Genomic DNA, 17,790 nt, shown 5'->3' with positions numbered 1-17,790 from the left:
GTAACTAACCTGGTCTCAGGTTTATTTCCTCAGGACAACATTGCCTCTTCCTCAGAAGTCTCACCATTAAAGTGGGAAATAGAGCCTGGTGCCTGAGGCTGAATTGTGTAACTTTCCACTTGACATTCAAAAATTATACCAGAAATAGTGATGTGGTGATTTTATGTTATGTAGAAAGTCCAAATGATGAGAAACGTTTGTTTGGTTTGGTTTGTTTTAATTCTGTTTCAAAGAGAATAGCAATAATTCTGCCTATCTGGATTCAGGCCTATTTTCAGACCTAAGACCACCAAACTAAAGTTTTGCTCCAGGGGGGGCTCCTTTGCTGGGAGACATTCGAAGGAGGAAATCTTGCATGCCCCTCCGCAGCTGCGCGTTCTCAGCCACCTCCCTCAGGCTTCTGTGGAGCTTTTCCATCTCCTTCTGTTCACTCCTGACATCTATAGAGAGGCAGATACACATGCATAGTCAATGTCTTCCCAGGAACGGTCCCTCAAGATGAAGCCCTCAGCAACCCTGTCACTTACAAAATAGAAGATCTAGATGATCCTATCTCCTTGTTTTACAAATAACCCCATGGAGCCAAGGAGTCTCTTTGTTACCTGAAAACTTATCTCAGCATGTATGGTGGAAGATAACCCTTAAAGGGAGGATACCCTTTAAAAAGTCCTGGGAAGCTGGAGAGCTCAGTGATTAAAATGGCTTACTGTTCTTGCTCAGTGATTAAAATGGCTTACTGAACTAAGCGCACTCAAGCGCACGCGTGCTCGAGCACACACACAAACACAAACACAAACACACACACACACACACACACACACACAAACACGCACATACACACACCAAATAAATCTTTAAAAGAAAGGCCCTGGAACCTTCACAGTCTTCTCAGGCCTCCTCAGAGCCCATGTGAGAAGATCCAAAGCATAGCAAACCATAGGATCTGCCCACATCACTTCCAGGCAGATCTCTGTCCCCAGACTCCCTGTCCTTATCCAACCTCCATTTTTCAATGAACTTGCTTTGCTCTCTTTTAGCATCCCAAGTTTTCATTTTCCAATCTGCATTTTGATTGCATCCTCACTGTGGCTAATTTGGTGTTTGTTTTATACTTTTTTTTTTTTAGCTTTGTTTTAGTTTTGATTTGTTTAGTTAGATATTTGTATGTTTTAACTTTTTTTTTTTTTTTTTTTTTTTTTTTTTTTTTTAAGATAGGGTATCACAATAGAAGTCCAGGCAATTCTCCAGCCTCAGCCTCCCCAGTGCGGGCATCACCGGCATGTGCCATCACACTCAGCTATGATGGGTAATTTTATGGCAACTTGTTCAGGCCACGATGTATAGACATTTGTCAAACTTTGTCTGAATGCGTCTTTGAGCTGCTTTAAAACTGGCAAACCTCGAGTGAAACCACCATCTTCCCTTAATGTGGCATGCTACCAGCTGAGGCTGCCTTCCCTCCGAATAAGAAGGAATTCTCTGGATCCCTGGTCTTTGCATGAGCCATCAGCCCGTGGTTCTGCAGAGACCACCCATGGACCGCCATTGAAGCTCTCTCCAGAGTAGCCAGCCTGCATCCTCCTCCATCAGTGATACACATGACTTCCACCACGGAGTGGACCAGTTCCCCATACACAGCCCTTTCCATAGCTACATCTCTGTGTTCTGTTCTTCTGGAGAACTCTGACCAACATAGTATTCGAGGCAGGCACTTCAGATTTACCCTGGGTCTTGCTCCAGCCATCGTTAGCTCACCATGTCCCACATGGTGGTCTGGATGAACCGGCCCGAACCTTCCCTGCTATGAAACCCATGACCAGGAGGTGATTAAGAACCCCAGGGATCTGCTTCCTCCAGGCAGATAGAACTTAGATAAAACTTGGGGCAATGCCCTCTATCTGCAAGGCCTGGACAGTTGGAAGACCTTCAGCAGGAATGATACACTGACTAGGTAAAACTCAAGTCCCCATGGGAGACCTCTTTCACAAATGGCTGGCTATAAGCCACGCATGCTTTCCTGTGTTGCTTCCTTCTTTCCAGCACATGCTGGAGATTGCTTCACGCTTCTGTGTCCTGGGCTATGATGCTCCATTGCTTTCAGCAGTTGCTCCCTCACCTGCTAACCACGTGCCTACCATAACCTGGGCTGTGTTCACAGAAGCCTGTGCGGTCTTGCCCCACGATACTGTAATTGATTGTGCTCTCCTAACCATGTCTGTACATATGATACCTGAGAGGGCATCATATGATTCCTGAGATGCTGAGCAGGTAAATTTTTGCTAGAATTTTTTTTATTATCTCCCCCCCCCCCCCCCCCCCCGCTTGGTCACCCTCTCCAGTTTCAAGGTAGCTCAACGCAGCTCTGGGCAGGAAAGGGAGTTAGAGCCATATTCCCAAGGTCCTGGTAATCAAGAGGATCTTTTTTTCCTCCGTCACCAGGAGATGGAATCTTTTCTAAGGAGGCAGGAACTTGGAAGAAAGGCTTATGGAGACAGCGGGGGAGCTTGTGGGTTGCTGTTTACAGTTGCCAATTATGGAAACCTGGGAGTTCGCACGACCTGGGCTGAGCCTCCTTTTCTGCATCTGAAAGACGGAGCGGCGGCTAGGATCTCTGAGGACTCTGGAAAATTACCCAAGATGGAGCCGCACCATGTCGAAGTACTTGTCTCTGCTGGGTGCTCAGTAGAGTGCGACGGTTACGTTCACCATCTGCATAACTTGCTCTAGAAATCCGCACCTCGGATTAATTTTTATTATTTATTTTTATGTATATGTGTGTTTTGCCTGCATCATGCGTGTGCGGCACTCACGTGGGTCAGAAGAGGACACCAGACCTCCTGGGACTGAAGATACAGATGGCTGTGAGTCACCATGTGGTTGTAAAGCAGCCAGTGCTCTTAACTACTGAACTGTTTCTCCAGGCCCACTTTGATAGCTTTCAGTTCAACCAGGGGTTACTCTGCAATTGCCCTTCATGTAAAAGTTTTACTATTTACCTGCAAGCTCCTTGTAGAGACCATCTCCCTGGGGTGCAGCCAGCATCAACATGGTCATGATGCTGCCCTTGACTTTCTCAGTGATTCCATGCTGTGTGACAAGAACATCAGGCCGGTTAGAATGAAACGGCCTAAGGGAAAGCGAGTTATATAAAATGAGCACTCCATCCCCCAGCTGGAGATGACCCAGAATGGGCTTGCCCAAGGTTAAAGTCTTCAAGGATAAAGGACTGGGAGTGTGCTGATGACCCCAGTGCAGTTATCAGCAGGGCAGCAGGACAGCATTCCCGCTGGCTCCCACCTGCCTCTGCATCTCTTCCCCTGCCTGTGGGCATGCATGGCAGGCTACCTTCGATGGATAGCCAACTGACTCTAAAGCTAAGAAGAGACGAACCATCATTACCCACAGTCCTCTCCTGCATGAGCCCTGGTTGGCTATCTATTGGCATTGCCCCATGCAGCATACCTTGTTTGGCAGGACTGACTCACATGCCTGAGAAATGTCTCCTGGCTTTTCTCAACCCTTTGAACACCTAAAACCATTTCACTCCCTCTTCTGTTTCCTGACTCCTGTGGCAAACACCAAGACTCTTTTCTGCAGCCTGGTGGTCTCTAGTTTTGAACCCAGATCTCCTCACTCCCTAACCTTATACTTCTTCCTCAGTGCCAGAACAAGGCTTCTAGCTTGAGCTGGTCAATTAAGCTCACTGGGCCTCAGCATCCTTGTCTATAAGATCAGGGAGTGGGAGAGCTGTGTCTCCTAAAACCAGCTGCAGTTACCTCACCCCAGGCTGAAGAAAAATGAGCAAGCTGTACTGATCAGTTTATCAGATTATCAGTTGATCAGTTTAGCAGATTATCAATACAAATACTCTCAGTAAACTCGTACTCTGTTCTTCAGTTTGTAAGAACTGGTATAGAACAAGTATCAGGTAAAGAAAAGCTTAGGTCCAGGTGTACATGCCTTTAATCCCAAACAATGAAAGTAAAGTTATTTTGTAGAAGGAAGCACTCATGTTTCAAAGTGATGCTTAATTGAGAGGCATAAAAGGTGACTAATCAGAGAAAGCTGACAGAATAAGATATGCCCAACTCTTTTGAGAAGAGAGAGGAAAGGGAAGCTACTTAATGGGTAATGAAGAGAGAGAGAGAGAAAGAGAGAGAGAGAGAGAGAAAGAGAGAGAGAGAGAGAGAGAAGGCAGTTTTATGGGCAGAGTTTTACAGAGAGAGGTTGAATGAGAAAGCAAGGTAAACACAGGTGAAGGCAGAACAAGCCAGAGAATGAGAAGGATCCAGGAGAGTAGAACAGATTGCTGGAGATAGTTTGAAGCAATTCAGCAATTCAGGGGCCAAGAAAAGCCTGATTGAATAAGTCAGCTGGAAGCGGAGTTTGAACTGAGTTGAACCAGCCAACCCAGAGCTCAGTAAGGACAAGAAAAGGTGAGCTTATTAAACAATAAGTCTAGGAGGCTGAAAACATTCTATTAGATTGTATGGAGGCTAGAATTTTCCAGGACTAGGCCTAGCTTAGCAGACAGAGGCAATAAGCCTCCAAGACGACAATTCTTTCAGGAAAATGAAAGTGCCTTTTATATCATTCATTATGTAGAACAATAATACTTAAATAATTAAAAGTGACTAATAGTCTTGATTTGGGAAAAGATCAGGGATGAGAGCACGTGATGATCTTATGCATTTTTATCTATCCACATTTCTAAGTTACATGTGCACATGGTCAGTGTATTAGTCCCTTTCAGGGGCACTGTTTCACTGAGCATCTCAATGATCCAATTCCTACATACTCAGTGGAGACTGGCTCTATGGAGCCTTGTCAGTTTCCCACATGTATTTCTAGACGGTGATAGCATGTTAACTGCGTGGAATCAAATAGCTGCTAATAAGCAAGATAGCTCTTACCGAGCCCATGAAAAGCTCGCCGATTTACACAACAGACTGGAGTTTCTAAAACTGAAGTGGGTGGAGTCAGGAAGAAGCAGGGAGGTTAGTGCAGAGCTGGCCTGATGCTGCCCCTAGCTATCTTCCTCTGCTGGATGGGTGGGACAGAGGTCAGCCAAGCCTGAACCTTGACAGAAAACTTGGGAGCCTCATACGTCCAGACAGGGGCTAATGAGATGAAGGTGAAGGTTTTCTATTACTTGGGAGGGAGAAGGTAACAAGCTAAGAGACCTAGAACCAAGACAAAAATTGTCTACAGGATACTTTGGTCCAAAGGGACTCTTAGAAACCATCTCAGAAACAGATGGACTCAAACCTTAACCTGTGCCAGGTCCTACCACCCACTCATCTATGGTCATAGTCTGCCATTTACCTAACCAAAACTGTGTGGAGCTGAGCCATCTTCTTTATTTAAAAAAAAAAAATATGGCTTCAGATTATGCTACTGTTGGAGATACTGACACCACAACTTTATCTAGCTCTGCCTCTCGGTACTCGTCTCTTCTGCCTGGCTTTGTTTCTGCATAGAAAGGACACAGCAATGGAACCCACCTCACTTGGGGATTCACTGAGGATTCAGTGAACGAAGGCACACAAAGACTGGAGCCCCTGCCCTACAGATGGCTTTGTAGAGAGGAACTAACGGCACAGGAAAAGAGCTGGAGGGGTTGAGTTTCTAAAGTCATAGGCCCAGTACAGAAGGTGCCCAGCTGTTCTTGGCCCAGGTGTCTGCTATCTCTCCTGTCCCAGCTGGGCTGGCCCTCCCCCGACAGATGTAAAGTACCTTCAATTGTTGAAACTGGTGCCACATCCTCTCTTGAGCCCTCTCAAACATGCCTTCGGCCACCTGCCGCTCCACCCCTCTTCTGATGACATCCTTCATCCTCTCGCATGCTTTTTTGCCAGTGATCTGAGCAGCCTCTGACCAAAAAAAAAGGGGGGGGGCTACAGTCACATAACAGCAAGGACTTACTGAGAAATAGGTAACATAATCAGAAAAAAACAGACATGCAAGCAAGAATGCAGAAGAACACATGTACACATATTTATGTGAATATTATGGGAAAAACACCCAAGATTTAGATTCATTATCATTCAGAAAACCCAATGAAAAAAATCATTCCCTAAGGCAAACTCGGGGGCCTAGGAGTTGATCCACGAGCATTTAAAGGAGGCCCAAGTGAAAACTGCATCTTAAGCTATAGCCTAGGGGCTCAGGCCACATGTAGATAAAGGGGGCCCTTGATAGTGTTACCAGAACTAAGGTTGAAGAGATGGATTCCTATAAAGAAGCCAGCAGAGCAGGAAGCTAATGGGAAATAGGAGGATCCCAGAAAACCAGGAAGAAGAAGTGCCTCCCCGGGGGCCACCTTCATAGCAGGGCTTCAGGTCGCTTTGGATGGAGCTGGTGATGGACTCATAGATCTTCCTCTTCCTTCGGAGGATGTGGCCCTCCAGGCCTCCCAGGATGGCACTTATCTGAGAAAGTACGTTAACACGAGGCCATTTGGGACGGTTCCTCTGACAGAGGCACTCAGGTGTGCCTGTGTGCCTGCCTTCCCATCCCCCTGCCTGGTGTCAGGACTGGCTGTTGCGGTGACAAACACTGTCAACTTGACAGAATCTAGGATAACCAAGGAAACAAAACGAGCCTCTGTGTGGGATTAGGGTAGCTGGTCTATATGAAATTATGTATTAAATACAGACAGCACCACTCCACTGAGTGGAGTCCCAGACTGCACCAAAAGAAGAAATCAGGGTTGGCGCCCATGTCCATCACTCACTGCTTCCTGAATGCGGATGCAGTGTGAGCAGCTGCTGCCATGGCTTCCCTCAGGGTGGACTGTGCCCTCAAACTGTGGGCCTAGATAAACCCTTCCTTCCTTTTGCTTTTGCCGGGATTTGACTGGGAAAAGTAACCAATAAAGCTGCCCACATGTTGTCTCTACAGCTCATCTGCCAGCTCCCTGAGGACAAGAACTCTATCCAGAAGATCACTATTCCCTAAAGGAGCCTCACAGTACCTAGACCCTACAAACCACCCAGTAAGTGTGTCCTAAAGTAGAGGGCAGACCCAGGAAGGGTCTTTGAGAGGTTGGGGACACCAGCCTAATTCCTAGCATTGCCATGTGATTTGAGTTGGGCCTGGAGGAAAGTGAGTCACAGACAAGGGCTGGGAGTCATCAACACCAGCAAATGACTTAAAAGAATAGAAACAACGATATGATGATGGTGATGAAGATGGTATGATAAAGATGATAATGGCTGACTTATTTAAGCTTTGTTTCTTTGGCTCCTTTGTAAAATTAGAAGAAATGGTGGCGAGGTAAATGACAACCTTATTATGGGATGCACATTTTTTATTTATTTACATACTCTGTGACTAGTCAGGCTCTGGGCCAACTTCACCACCTCAGCTGCTTCTACTAATTGCTTCTGCATGGAACAAAGCTGGCCTTGGTGTCCTGTGCTGTGCTCCATGGTGGTCTTAGGACCTCCCCTCTCATCCCAACCTGCTGTGGCTCATCTTCTCCACCCCCTTTGAGGAACATACCTCCTGGATCAGGAAGCTTCTCTTGTATCCATCGTACTTCCAGCCATTTACAATCCCAGTCTCTTCCATTCTCTCCTCCAGGGAATGTTTGAAAGCATCTATGTGCTGCATCAGAGCAGAGCCTGCAGGCTTTCCCTCCCTATGGAAGAAAGCAGCGCAGCAAGTTCAGTCACCATGGTAGTGACTGCAGGGACAAGACAGGCATGAAACAAGCGGGGTTTCTTCTATTATATTAAAGAGAAAAAACAATGAAAGGCAACAGTCATCAGATCCCCAGAGTGTGCCAGACACTGGGCTGTTCTAGGCCTATGTAGTCAGTGTGATGGTGCCTATTTTACAGATGAGGAAACTGGGGTGCAGAGGGGATGGTTGACATTCCCGAGGTCACACAAGCCAGTAAGAGGTGGAGGCAGGCTCACCTCAAAACTCACTGTCTGTCGATTGCCAGCACTTTCATTAGAAAGGGTGGGACTTGAGCCTTCAAAGGTGGGTGAGATATAAGAATGTGAAAAGGGGAAGTTGTCCCCCTCAGAATATCTGAGAAGGAAGAAGCAGCAGGCTGCAGAGAAGAAAGCGTGGGCTTGGAATCCTGGAGGTATTTTTTCATGATCTGGTGACACTGGAAAAGTCCCACAGTTCTTCATGGTTTGCTTGCTCATGTGTAAAGGACCAAAGCCACTCTGTAGAGTTCAGGAATCATTTTGACAATGCAGACAAATGCCTATTGGCACAGAAGAGGCAGGTTGTGCCAGATGCTGTTCTATCTAACAGGGTGGGGTAGGGGATGGGATGGGATGACCGAAAGTTTAAAGAACCATGGGGACAGAGAAAGGATACCTGGAGACAGGCTGCTGTACTGGGAATCTGGAGAACCTCTTTCTGTTGATGGAGGGACGAGTTGCAGTTCAGGGAATGAATGGGCATGGGGAACGGACACTGCCCACAACTCATGTTCCTGGACATTGAGCATGCATGTGCCAAAAGCACACAGCTTCCTCCTTGGACCACATTTTTTTTTCACACTCAGGGAAAGTACTGAAGGCTTTGTGCTCACTTTATTCCACACTCTCCAATCCAAACACCCCGTCCCAGGGCTCAGATCCCTAAGAAAATGAATCCCCTGCCGCACATAGGAGAGATTTGAAAAATAATGGCAATCATAGTATTAGTCTGACAGAAACATCTCCATATGCACTCCAGGTCACCATGGGAAATTTTTAAGTAAACCAAACCAAGATGGCTTTTGTGTTTTGCCAAAAGCTAAGCTTTCCATCTCAAATAACCAGCTACTCTTTACACTTCCAGGGCCAAGAAAATAAATTCCTTAAATCTGAGGCTCTAGCTTGCTGTCCCACAGATGTGTATTTTTGAAAGAGCAAGATGAAAGGTTCTTTACCTAAAAATGCCTCCAAACACAGGGTCGATCTGGTCATAGATAGGCTGCGACAGGGCTTCATTCAGGTCGATTCTGGGCAGAGTCCTGGAGGCATAGACGCCATTCTTCAGGCAAACAGCTTTTAGGGTCTGGTGAAAACCTTGGTTTCCTCTACTCCTCTAGACAATCAAACAATGAGTTAGCAAGCCAGTGGGAATTAACTTGAAAATCCTAGGGTCAGGTTCTCATTGGTGTTGCTCAAAGACCATTGCTAAGAATCATGGGATGGAAACAGAAACAGCACGGTCTTTAAACACACCCTTAAGCCACTGAGCAACCATGGTTACATCTCTAGATTGACTGGGAGCCCCTGCTTCGGTTTCCAAACCAAAGGGTGTCAGGCTTGTGTCAATCACAAGCCTCTGTCATGATGAACACTGATCGTCAACATGACAGAATCTAGAGCCACTAAGGACACAAAACTGTAGGCATGCTTAGCCCAACTCTAGATTAAGTTAACTGAGGTGGGGAGACCAATGCTAAATGTCCACATCTGGCAGACAGTGACTCAAATGGTGACCATCAGCTATTTGTTAAATGAGCAATTACGGCATAAGTGAAAAGCTGCAGACTAACAGTAAGACTATGTCTTGAAATCCCCGAGGAAGAGTATAAATTTTATTGAATATTTAATGAAAATACAAGTGGATTTGTATATCTTTGGCATTTCCCCCAGGGTAATAAAGGTCCAGAAATGAGAGGGAGAAATATTTATGCTATGGTTAGCACTAAAGAAATATTAATCAATTTTATATAGATATTGACCAAGTAAGGACAATAAAAATGTGTTTGCTAAAAGTTCAGTAGAGAACAGCATGAGCTTTAAAACAATGATTTATTTTAAGAGCATAGCTACACAGTATGATATGATATTATATGGTATAATATCTCTCTTTCTCTGCCTCCCTCCCTTCTAAATATATTCCAAAAGTGATTTTTGTTGTTGTTGTTTTCCGAGATAGGGTTCTGGTTGTTCTGGAACTCGCTCTGCAGACCAGGCCTGGCCTCCAACTCACAGAGATCCACCTGCATAATCACAGAGTGCTGGGATGAAAGGCATGCGACACTATTGCCCAGTTTCCAAACGTGACTTTAATCACCATGTGTCGTGGTTTGCATGTGTAACATCCCCAACAGGCTCACTTGTTAAATAGTTGGCCTCCAGCTGGTGCTATTGTCTGAGCAGGGTGTCGACCTCTAGGACTAACAGAAGCGGGGTATTGGAGACGGTTCTCCAAAGTGATATCTACTTCTGATTCCTAATCCTTCAAGGCGTGAAAAATCCTTGCTACAAGTTCCCATCAAAAGAGATGTGCTAGTCCCAGGCCTTCCTTGCCATGGTGTCCTCTAAACTACAAGCCCAAACAAGCCTCTCCTCCCTCAAGTTTCTTCACAGCCACAGGAAAAGTAATGCATGAAGTGATACGTACAGATTCAGACTAATTCACTTTACCACTCTCTTAGCTTTAGACCTTTAGGTTGTTTCACCATGTTAAATAAGAGATGGTGATGGTAAAAAAAAAAAAAAAAAAAAAAAAAAAAAAAAAAAGTGTGTCCTAATTTCTGACCACAGAAGAATGTTGTTTATCAGGATGTTGTTTATCATGTACCTTGAGCATGCTTATAGTCCCTGAAGAGCTGATGGTGGGAGAGCAGTAGTGGGGCAGACTGTTGGTGAGGTCTAAGGATGACTGACAACCTTCTTTGTCACAAGCGAGATGTCTCAAAGAGGTGCCTCTCCCTCATGGCTTTATCCTCTACCACTACCCAGTCATTCACTCTTTATGATCTGGCTTGTCCTACCATGAAATAGAAACTATTGCTAGGAAACACAGTACCTGAATGTAGTGAGACAGAGGGCTTAAAATGAGAGTTAAGCGCCTGTCATCTCTCACAGATTCAGAGTTGGGAGGGGGACTTGGGGATGGTTTGGTTGCTGCTTCTGACCCAGGGCTTTTTTCTGGGGTTAATCAGGTGTGGCTGGTGTTACACTCATCCAAATGAGGCTGAAGGATGTTTCCAAGGGTCCTAGCTGGCAGAGTAAGCTGGCTTTTCACCACAGTGGGAGATGTCACTGCTCTCCATACAGGAGGATCACAGCCTTGCCACATCATGGTCAGTGTCCCAATTGTCAAAGTCATTTTAAAAACATCTACGATATATTACCCAAGTCTCACTCCCAGAACTAGAGTCTTCTGACTTATCCTAACATGTGGGTAGGTCACCACCACTCCTTAAGCTAATGGGTGTTATAGACCGAACCATGGCCTTTCCAAATCCTACATGTTAAAGTTCTAATACCCAACATTACTGTCTGTAGAGATGGCACCTTTAAAGAGAATGGGTGTCCTTATGAGAGGGACACTAGGAGTACAGCACATGTACACACACACAGAGCACCAGGAGCAGGCCACTGTCTCCAGGTCAAGGAAAGAGGCCTCAGCAAACATTGCCAACATGTGATCCTGAACTTCCAGCTTTCTGATCTCTGCCTGTTGCTCAAGCTATCCCCTATGCCTGTGATACCCTGTCACGGCTGCCTGAGCAATATGAGAGATCCCCCAGTCTTGCAGAATTCTACCTGTATTTACGGCTCCATCTTTGAGAAACCCAAAACAACTGATTGATATATACAACTATTTGTGTCAAGTAAAGGGCCTGCAAGGTACTCCTTCTGTCTAAGATAACTGATAAATCGAATCAATTTAGGAGATATTTAGGCCAGACATGTAACATCCCCATTCTACAGAAGAGATAATCAAGAAAACTCTAAATGGACTTGAAATGCTGAATGGGTTGTGCCTTGTCTGGGGTTTGCAGTGATGTTTGTTGGAACTGACTCTCAAACTAAGAAACTCAAACCCTGAGGCCCAGCTCTGCCTCTGCTGGACTGCAAACTTAACAAGCCACAGGCGAACACTCCTCTTTGCAGAGGATTTCCTACATAGAATTTTCTTACTGTCTTTTGTTTGCTTGGTTGCTTGGTAGATTTTGATTTGGGGTTTTTGAGAGAGGGGTTCACTCTGCAGTCCCTCAGATTAGTTGCGAACTTACGACATACCTCAAGCTAGCCTGAAAGCCACAGCCATCCCTCAGGGTGGTAAGGTTATGGGTGCGAACAAGGAGATAGTGCAAGAGGCATTTGGAGATCAGGCTGACCTTGCTGCAGAGAACAGGAGTTTCCCTGGGAAAGGCCACTCACCACCAGGCATGCCCTGAGGATGCGGCGGCAGGCAGTCCTGGCCACCTGGACCCCTGTCTGCAGCGGCTGCTCCATGCGAGCAAAGCACTGCTCAATGGCCTCCTCCAACAGTTCCATCTTCTCCTCCACAAATCGCCGCAGGCCACCCGTGTTCAGGTGTTCAGTCTAGGGACAAGGTCACAAGGAGCATCAGATTCCCTAAACTCTGCTCCCATGGAAACTTGTCACCAGCACAAGCTTTCGCCTGTAAGTCACCCAAAGTAGATTTATCCTTGTGGTCCCCAGAAGTCATCCTCAGTGCATAGACCTCCTGGAGTTTCTTAGCATGAAAAACAGCACCAAAAAAACGAAACAAAAAAACAATGGGGGTGTAAAATCCATCAGGCTATTTGGGAAGTGAGTCTGAATAATTGTCTATACTCTGGTTTCCCTCAATATTGAAGAAATCTTTCATCTTTACCAAATAACAATTCAATGATTATGAGAACAAAATTTCCAGGGCACCAGCAGGAGTAAGATAAAGACAGTGAAGTGAATATGACCATGACAGATTATACATAGATATTAAAATGTTGTCATGAAACTCATTAGCATATAGGATTCATACATACTAATACAAGATGTAAACATATTTTAAAAGTTTTCTCAGTGCCATCTGAGTTGACAAACGTTTGATGGTCTTTGACTTTACACAAAAGCAGCTTTTTAAGGTAGTGTTTCTCAGACTTCGCTGTGCCTTCAGTCTTAAAATCTGAAGGCCTAAGAGTCCTCGTCCCCACTCAGCCTCCAAGGGAACTGATCCTCCTTCCACCAAACTTTGAAATGCAAAGCTGCAAGATCACAGAAATAAACTCACTCTCCATCTTCACAGAAGGAGGCTGCAAAGTGGGGAAGAAGAGCACACACAGGCATGCACTCTACAACGATGCTCTATGCAGCGATGGATTGCAGAGGTAACAGTGACCTCATAACAGGTTGCTAACGGCTGGGGCTAGATGTGTGGGGAGCTATCCATGCGTGTTCACGAAAAGAGTGCTGCGAGGCTTACACAGCAACAAGGAGGTTGGTGTGATGCATTTCTCAGAACAATCCCTGCTGTAAAGTGTTAAGACATGAAGAACAGTAAGAGGGGAGGGCGGGACTTCGTATGAATGAGCCTAGGGCTCATTGATGTTGAAATGTCATGACCAACTTCCTAATGATCCTAAAAATAATTACTGCACTTAAAATCACTAGCCACCCCAAAAATCTAAACTTTTGGTTAGAAACACAGTCTTGGGGGGGAAAAACGATGAAGTACACACATTTTAGGATTGATTTCTTTTTTTCAGGAATTCAAAGGCACTGACAGAACTCTTGTCTTCCAACTTTCCATCAAAGAAATAAGACCAATATTGGAGGCGAAAGAATTTTGAGGAAAGTTGCTGCCATTTCTTTAAGACCTCCCCCAGTGACATTCTCCTCAGCCTCTGCCTCCTAGGTCTTGTATGGCTTAGCTTTGGAGGCAAAGATGAGTCCCCCAACCCCACCAGGGGCTTCACCTCAGAGTGGGCAAAGAACAGCAAATAGGGACGGACACATCTCAAAATACCTTGTCCTTGTGTTTGTAAAACAAACCACCCACATACAGCATTCCATTTGATTCATTTTCCATGGGCACTTCCAAAAGCAATCTTGTGTTGGGCAAAAAGGCAGATTTCACACCACAGAACTTTCTCAGAAAATTGGAAGGTCAAATCCTTCCCCAGCCATTTCAGAGGACAATATTCAGATCAGGAAAAAAAAAAAAAGAAAATCTCTGATACTGGGAGTTTTTCTCCTGCAGCTAAAGCAAAACAAAGAAATGTGACGAAGAAAGAAACAAACACAGCTGCGATTGATCAATCGACCGATCCCCCTTTATAGGGTCTTTCAAATCAGTCATCTGGCCAACTTGCTGCCCTGCTTGTTTTCATATTGAGTTTGGGTCTCCTGTCTCTGCCATCTTGCCACCTGTCAGGCTCATCCCTGCCTTACTTTCCTCAGGCCAGGACTAGCCCCAGAATCTCTTCCAAGGGCCTTCTTAGCCTTTCCCTTTCCCAGAACAGTAAGAAGTCAGACTAGTTGAGTGTGTAGATCTGGCGGGCAAACCCAAGTCTGGAAGTGGAAGAAGGTCAACCGAGTAAGAAAAGCAAATGCTGTGTCCTCAGAACTACTGCTGAAGGGAGATCCCCATTCTCTGCTGTATGGTTAGTTAGGGATTCTTAATTGGCTCTCTCTGGCTGCTTAAGGGTTAGAGAAACTAGTCATCAAGGTCTGGCCACTTGGAGCTGTTGGTTACAGAAGTTGTCCAATTTCTTAGATCATTACTAGAGATAGCAGTCTGACCTCCTGTAAGTCTTCAGCCTTGGAGACAGCAGATTGGTTTCCTAGGCTGGGTATGGTAGGTACGGGGCTGGTTTGCTGAATATCTTACTGTAGAATGTGAGTCTGGATTCTGTTTTCATATACAGTCTGAACACTTTGTCTCTTAGAAAGAAACAACAAAGTTAGCCATTGAGTAAAGGGGCTGATTTTTCTTCCTACATCTCCAAGTCTGTTCTTTGGCAGTTATCTTTCTTCTGGTGTGTGTGTGAGTGTGTGTGTGTGTGTGTGTGTGTGTGTGTGTGTGTGTGTGTGTGTGTACAGGGGGGAGGGGTCATCAATCATGAGAAACCTGTCCATTTCTATGACAAAAAAACTTTTAAGCGGACATTCGAAAGGTCTGCCTTCTATGCTGTGGACATAAATGTTCCGAACCCCCTACTCCCCCTCCCCCTTCCTTTCACAGTGTTACTACAACTCTTGTTCTGTTCCAGTGCGAAATGTCCCTCACAGACTGTGCGTTTGAACCACCCATCCTCACCTGGCTCTGTCTGGGGAGGCTGTGGAAGCCTTTGGGCATGGGCCTTGCTGACACACACAGGACCCTAGCTCAGCAGAGATGGATTTAACAGTTATAGGGCAGGCTCCCATCTACCCAGAGCTCCCTGTTGACTTGTTTGGCTGCCAAAATATGAGCAAGCTGAGCTTCAAGTGGCTCACCGCCATCCAGACTGTAAGACTGTATCTCCTGCCTTAAGTTTGTTTTTTGGGTGTTTTGTTTTGTTTTGTTTTGTTGTTTTTTTCCCTGCTGGGTATTTTGTAACAGGGACAAGGAAAGTAATTAATGCAGACTGAGATCCTGAGAGCAAGTTGGGGAAAGACGCCCCTAGGGGACAGTTAAGGTTTACACAAACATGGCACTGACGTGGGTATCTTGTATGAGTCAGCTAAAACATGGACATCCAGGGGGCCTAAGAGTCAGCACAAAATGGCTGATAACCTGGATGTCTGGGGACCCCGAAAGATACATAATCTGTTATGTAACTATTTGGGGGCATAATTCCTCTTTTGTGGGAATCTGTGTGAGTATGACCTTAATGTCAGAAGCTCAAACCTTTGCCTTTTTCAGCCTGTGTTTGTCAGTCAGCTTATCTCCACGCGGTCTGTGAGCCAGGGTACCTGCCTAGCAGCCTTCATCTGGAGTGAATCAGTACTTCTTATCTGCCTTTGGGCCCTCGAGATCTCTTTAACCTCTCAAAGCTCCCCTCCCTTTCCTGGCTTCAGAACATGGACCTCACAATGTACCAGGACACAAAGGAAATCCATAGACAGATAAACCATCTTTCAGAAGCATCATCTCCAGGATGATAATAGAGTGTCTGTAGCCCACTAGATTGTGTATAAGCCAAGTCGCTCAGTCATCATTTAAATACACCCCACCTTGTTCGAGTCTCAGGAGGAATGCCAAGTATCCAAACATTGTCACCTTTTCCTTTCACTACATCTGTCCAGGTAAAACATTCATCCTTTCTCTTTTACCTAAATGTTAGGATTTTCACCCCTTTTGTTGTTGTTTTCTCCTCTTACACTCCAAAGGTTTTTTTAGCTTACCTTGACAGGAAAAGAGAAAAAGTATGCTAAGTCAATTTCCTGGTGTGGCAAAGGGGAGTGCCTTACTGTTCCAGTTTTCCATTTTCTGCTGTCAAAAACACCATGACCAAATAGGGAAGGAAAAGGTTTATTTATTCTAAAGCTTACAGGCCATCATGGAGGGAAGCCAAGACAGGAATTCAAGGCTGATCTGGAGGAATCAGCAAGCATCCTGGCTTGCTCTCTCTGGCTCACACAGCAACCTTTCTTATACAGCCCAGACCCACCTGTAGAGGGGTGGCAATGCCCATCATAGGCTGGGGCCCTCCAGACATGCCAGCAGGGCAGTCTGGTAGAGGCACTTCCACAGTTAAGATTTCCTCTTTCCAGCTGTGTCAAGTTGACCACTGAGCTAACTCCGACTCCTACCCAGGCGGAATGTGAGACAACTGAGGGGTCTTCCTAACCTACCCTTGCCCGGGCAGCATGTGAGACGGCACAGGGATCTTCCTTACCAGAAGGCTTTCCTCTGAGTTGAAGGTATCTGTGAGGAGCAACAGGCCGAAGGCTTCGGTGACATACTTGGTCACCCGTCTCCTCTTCTTGTCCAAGAGCCTTTTCCTAATATATTCCCTTAACTTGGGGATTTCTGGAATTCGCAAGCAGCACAAATGATATTGGAAAGACTAGGCATTTTTAACAATAGAATTCATAATGGTAGTTCATGAAGCAGCCCCCCTGATTTGGGAAACATGTCACACATCTGTTTATAACCACTGTTTGTTCACCCATGTACACGTCTATTAAGATCTGTGTAGACATAATCCCTCTTAGGCTCAGGCTAAAACCCAGCATGAACCCTCATCTAGTAACCAAGAGCCCTCAGATCCATGTGGGCCTCAGGGTTCTCTAGCCTTCCATTGTGCACATGGCCAATACTTTCGAAGTCTTGTTTTCCCTTCCATCTTTACGCAGGGGGGATTATTGGCTCCTCATTTAGACTGAAAATTATCCAAAGAAAAGAGCCATGCCTTCTAATTTCCCTGCCTCACAGACAAACATGTACTAAACATTCGTTAACTATGTCTAATGCCTATACCTGGGTAACTGAAGAGTCACAGGCCATATACCAAGGAAATGGAAACCCAATGCCTTAACTCTTACTAATGCTGGTAAAATTTGGATGAGAGAAGAATTTTGGTCTCAGGCACACAACAATGCGAGGAGAGGAAAAATTGATTATATACATGAACACATAAATACACACACACACAGCACTTAACACACACTAATAGGTACAGAAACCGTGGAAAGTGGGAATAAAACATCCCTATGGCAAAGAAAAATCTAAAGCAGGGCGCTAGGGTGCCAAGCTTATCCTTTCAAATGTTAGCGGTTGAGGCAAAAAATAGAAATTACCACTTTCTTCCTCAGTAAGGAGGGCCCGCTGCCAGTACTCCTGGGCACTGACTGTGTACACCAGATCCGAGTCCCCCAGAACCTTGGAGTCAGCTGGCAGTTTTCTCTGCAGGAAGGGAGACACAGAGAGAGCAGAATAGGTCAAGTGCAGGGAAAGAAGCGCTACAGAGGCTCCAAAGGAACTCTCAGCAACCTCAGCTCACTTTCAGTTCTGCAACATCTGAAGATCGATTCAGGGAACAGACATGGTGTGTGTGTGTGTGTGTGTGTGTGTGTGTGTGTGTGTGTGTGTGTG

General features: G+C 45.5%; 1 protein-coding gene across 1 annotated transcript in view; it reads right to left on the bottom strand.

Moving 5' to 3' along the window:
* Nucleotides 1–257: 257 nt before the first annotated feature.
* Nuggc (nuclear GTPase, germinal center associated) overlaps nucleotides 258–17,790 on the bottom strand; it is a 41,237-nt gene continuing 23,704 nt past the window's right edge. Inside the window, exons 11-19 of the mRNA XM_055609853.1 lie at nucleotides 17,496–17,601; nucleotides 16,592–16,725; nucleotides 12,144–12,308; nucleotides 8,903–9,060; nucleotides 7,507–7,645; nucleotides 6,323–6,431; nucleotides 5,737–5,873; nucleotides 2,997–3,087; nucleotides 258–440 (exon numbers count right to left, since the gene is read on the bottom strand). Coding sequence (XP_055465828.1) covers nucleotides 295–440; nucleotides 2,997–3,087; nucleotides 5,737–5,873; nucleotides 6,323–6,431; nucleotides 7,507–7,645; nucleotides 8,903–9,060; nucleotides 12,144–12,308; nucleotides 16,592–16,725; nucleotides 17,496–17,601 — 1,185 coding nt within the window. The 3' untranslated portion in view covers nucleotides 258–294. The remainder of the gene's footprint in view (nucleotides 441–2,996; nucleotides 3,088–5,736; nucleotides 5,874–6,322; nucleotides 6,432–7,506; nucleotides 7,646–8,902; nucleotides 9,061–12,143; nucleotides 12,309–16,591; nucleotides 16,726–17,495; nucleotides 17,602–17,790) is intronic.

Source organism: Psammomys obesus, unplaced genomic scaffold (assembly GCF_907164565.1).
Source record: "Psammomys obesus unplaced genomic scaffold, mPsaObe1.curated_primary_1811, whole genome shotgun sequence".
Lineage (NCBI taxonomy): Eukaryota > Metazoa > Chordata > Mammalia > Rodentia > Muridae > Psammomys > Psammomys obesus.
Note: the sequence above shows the minus strand (reverse complement) of the source record. Positions and strands in the feature narration are given on the sequence as shown.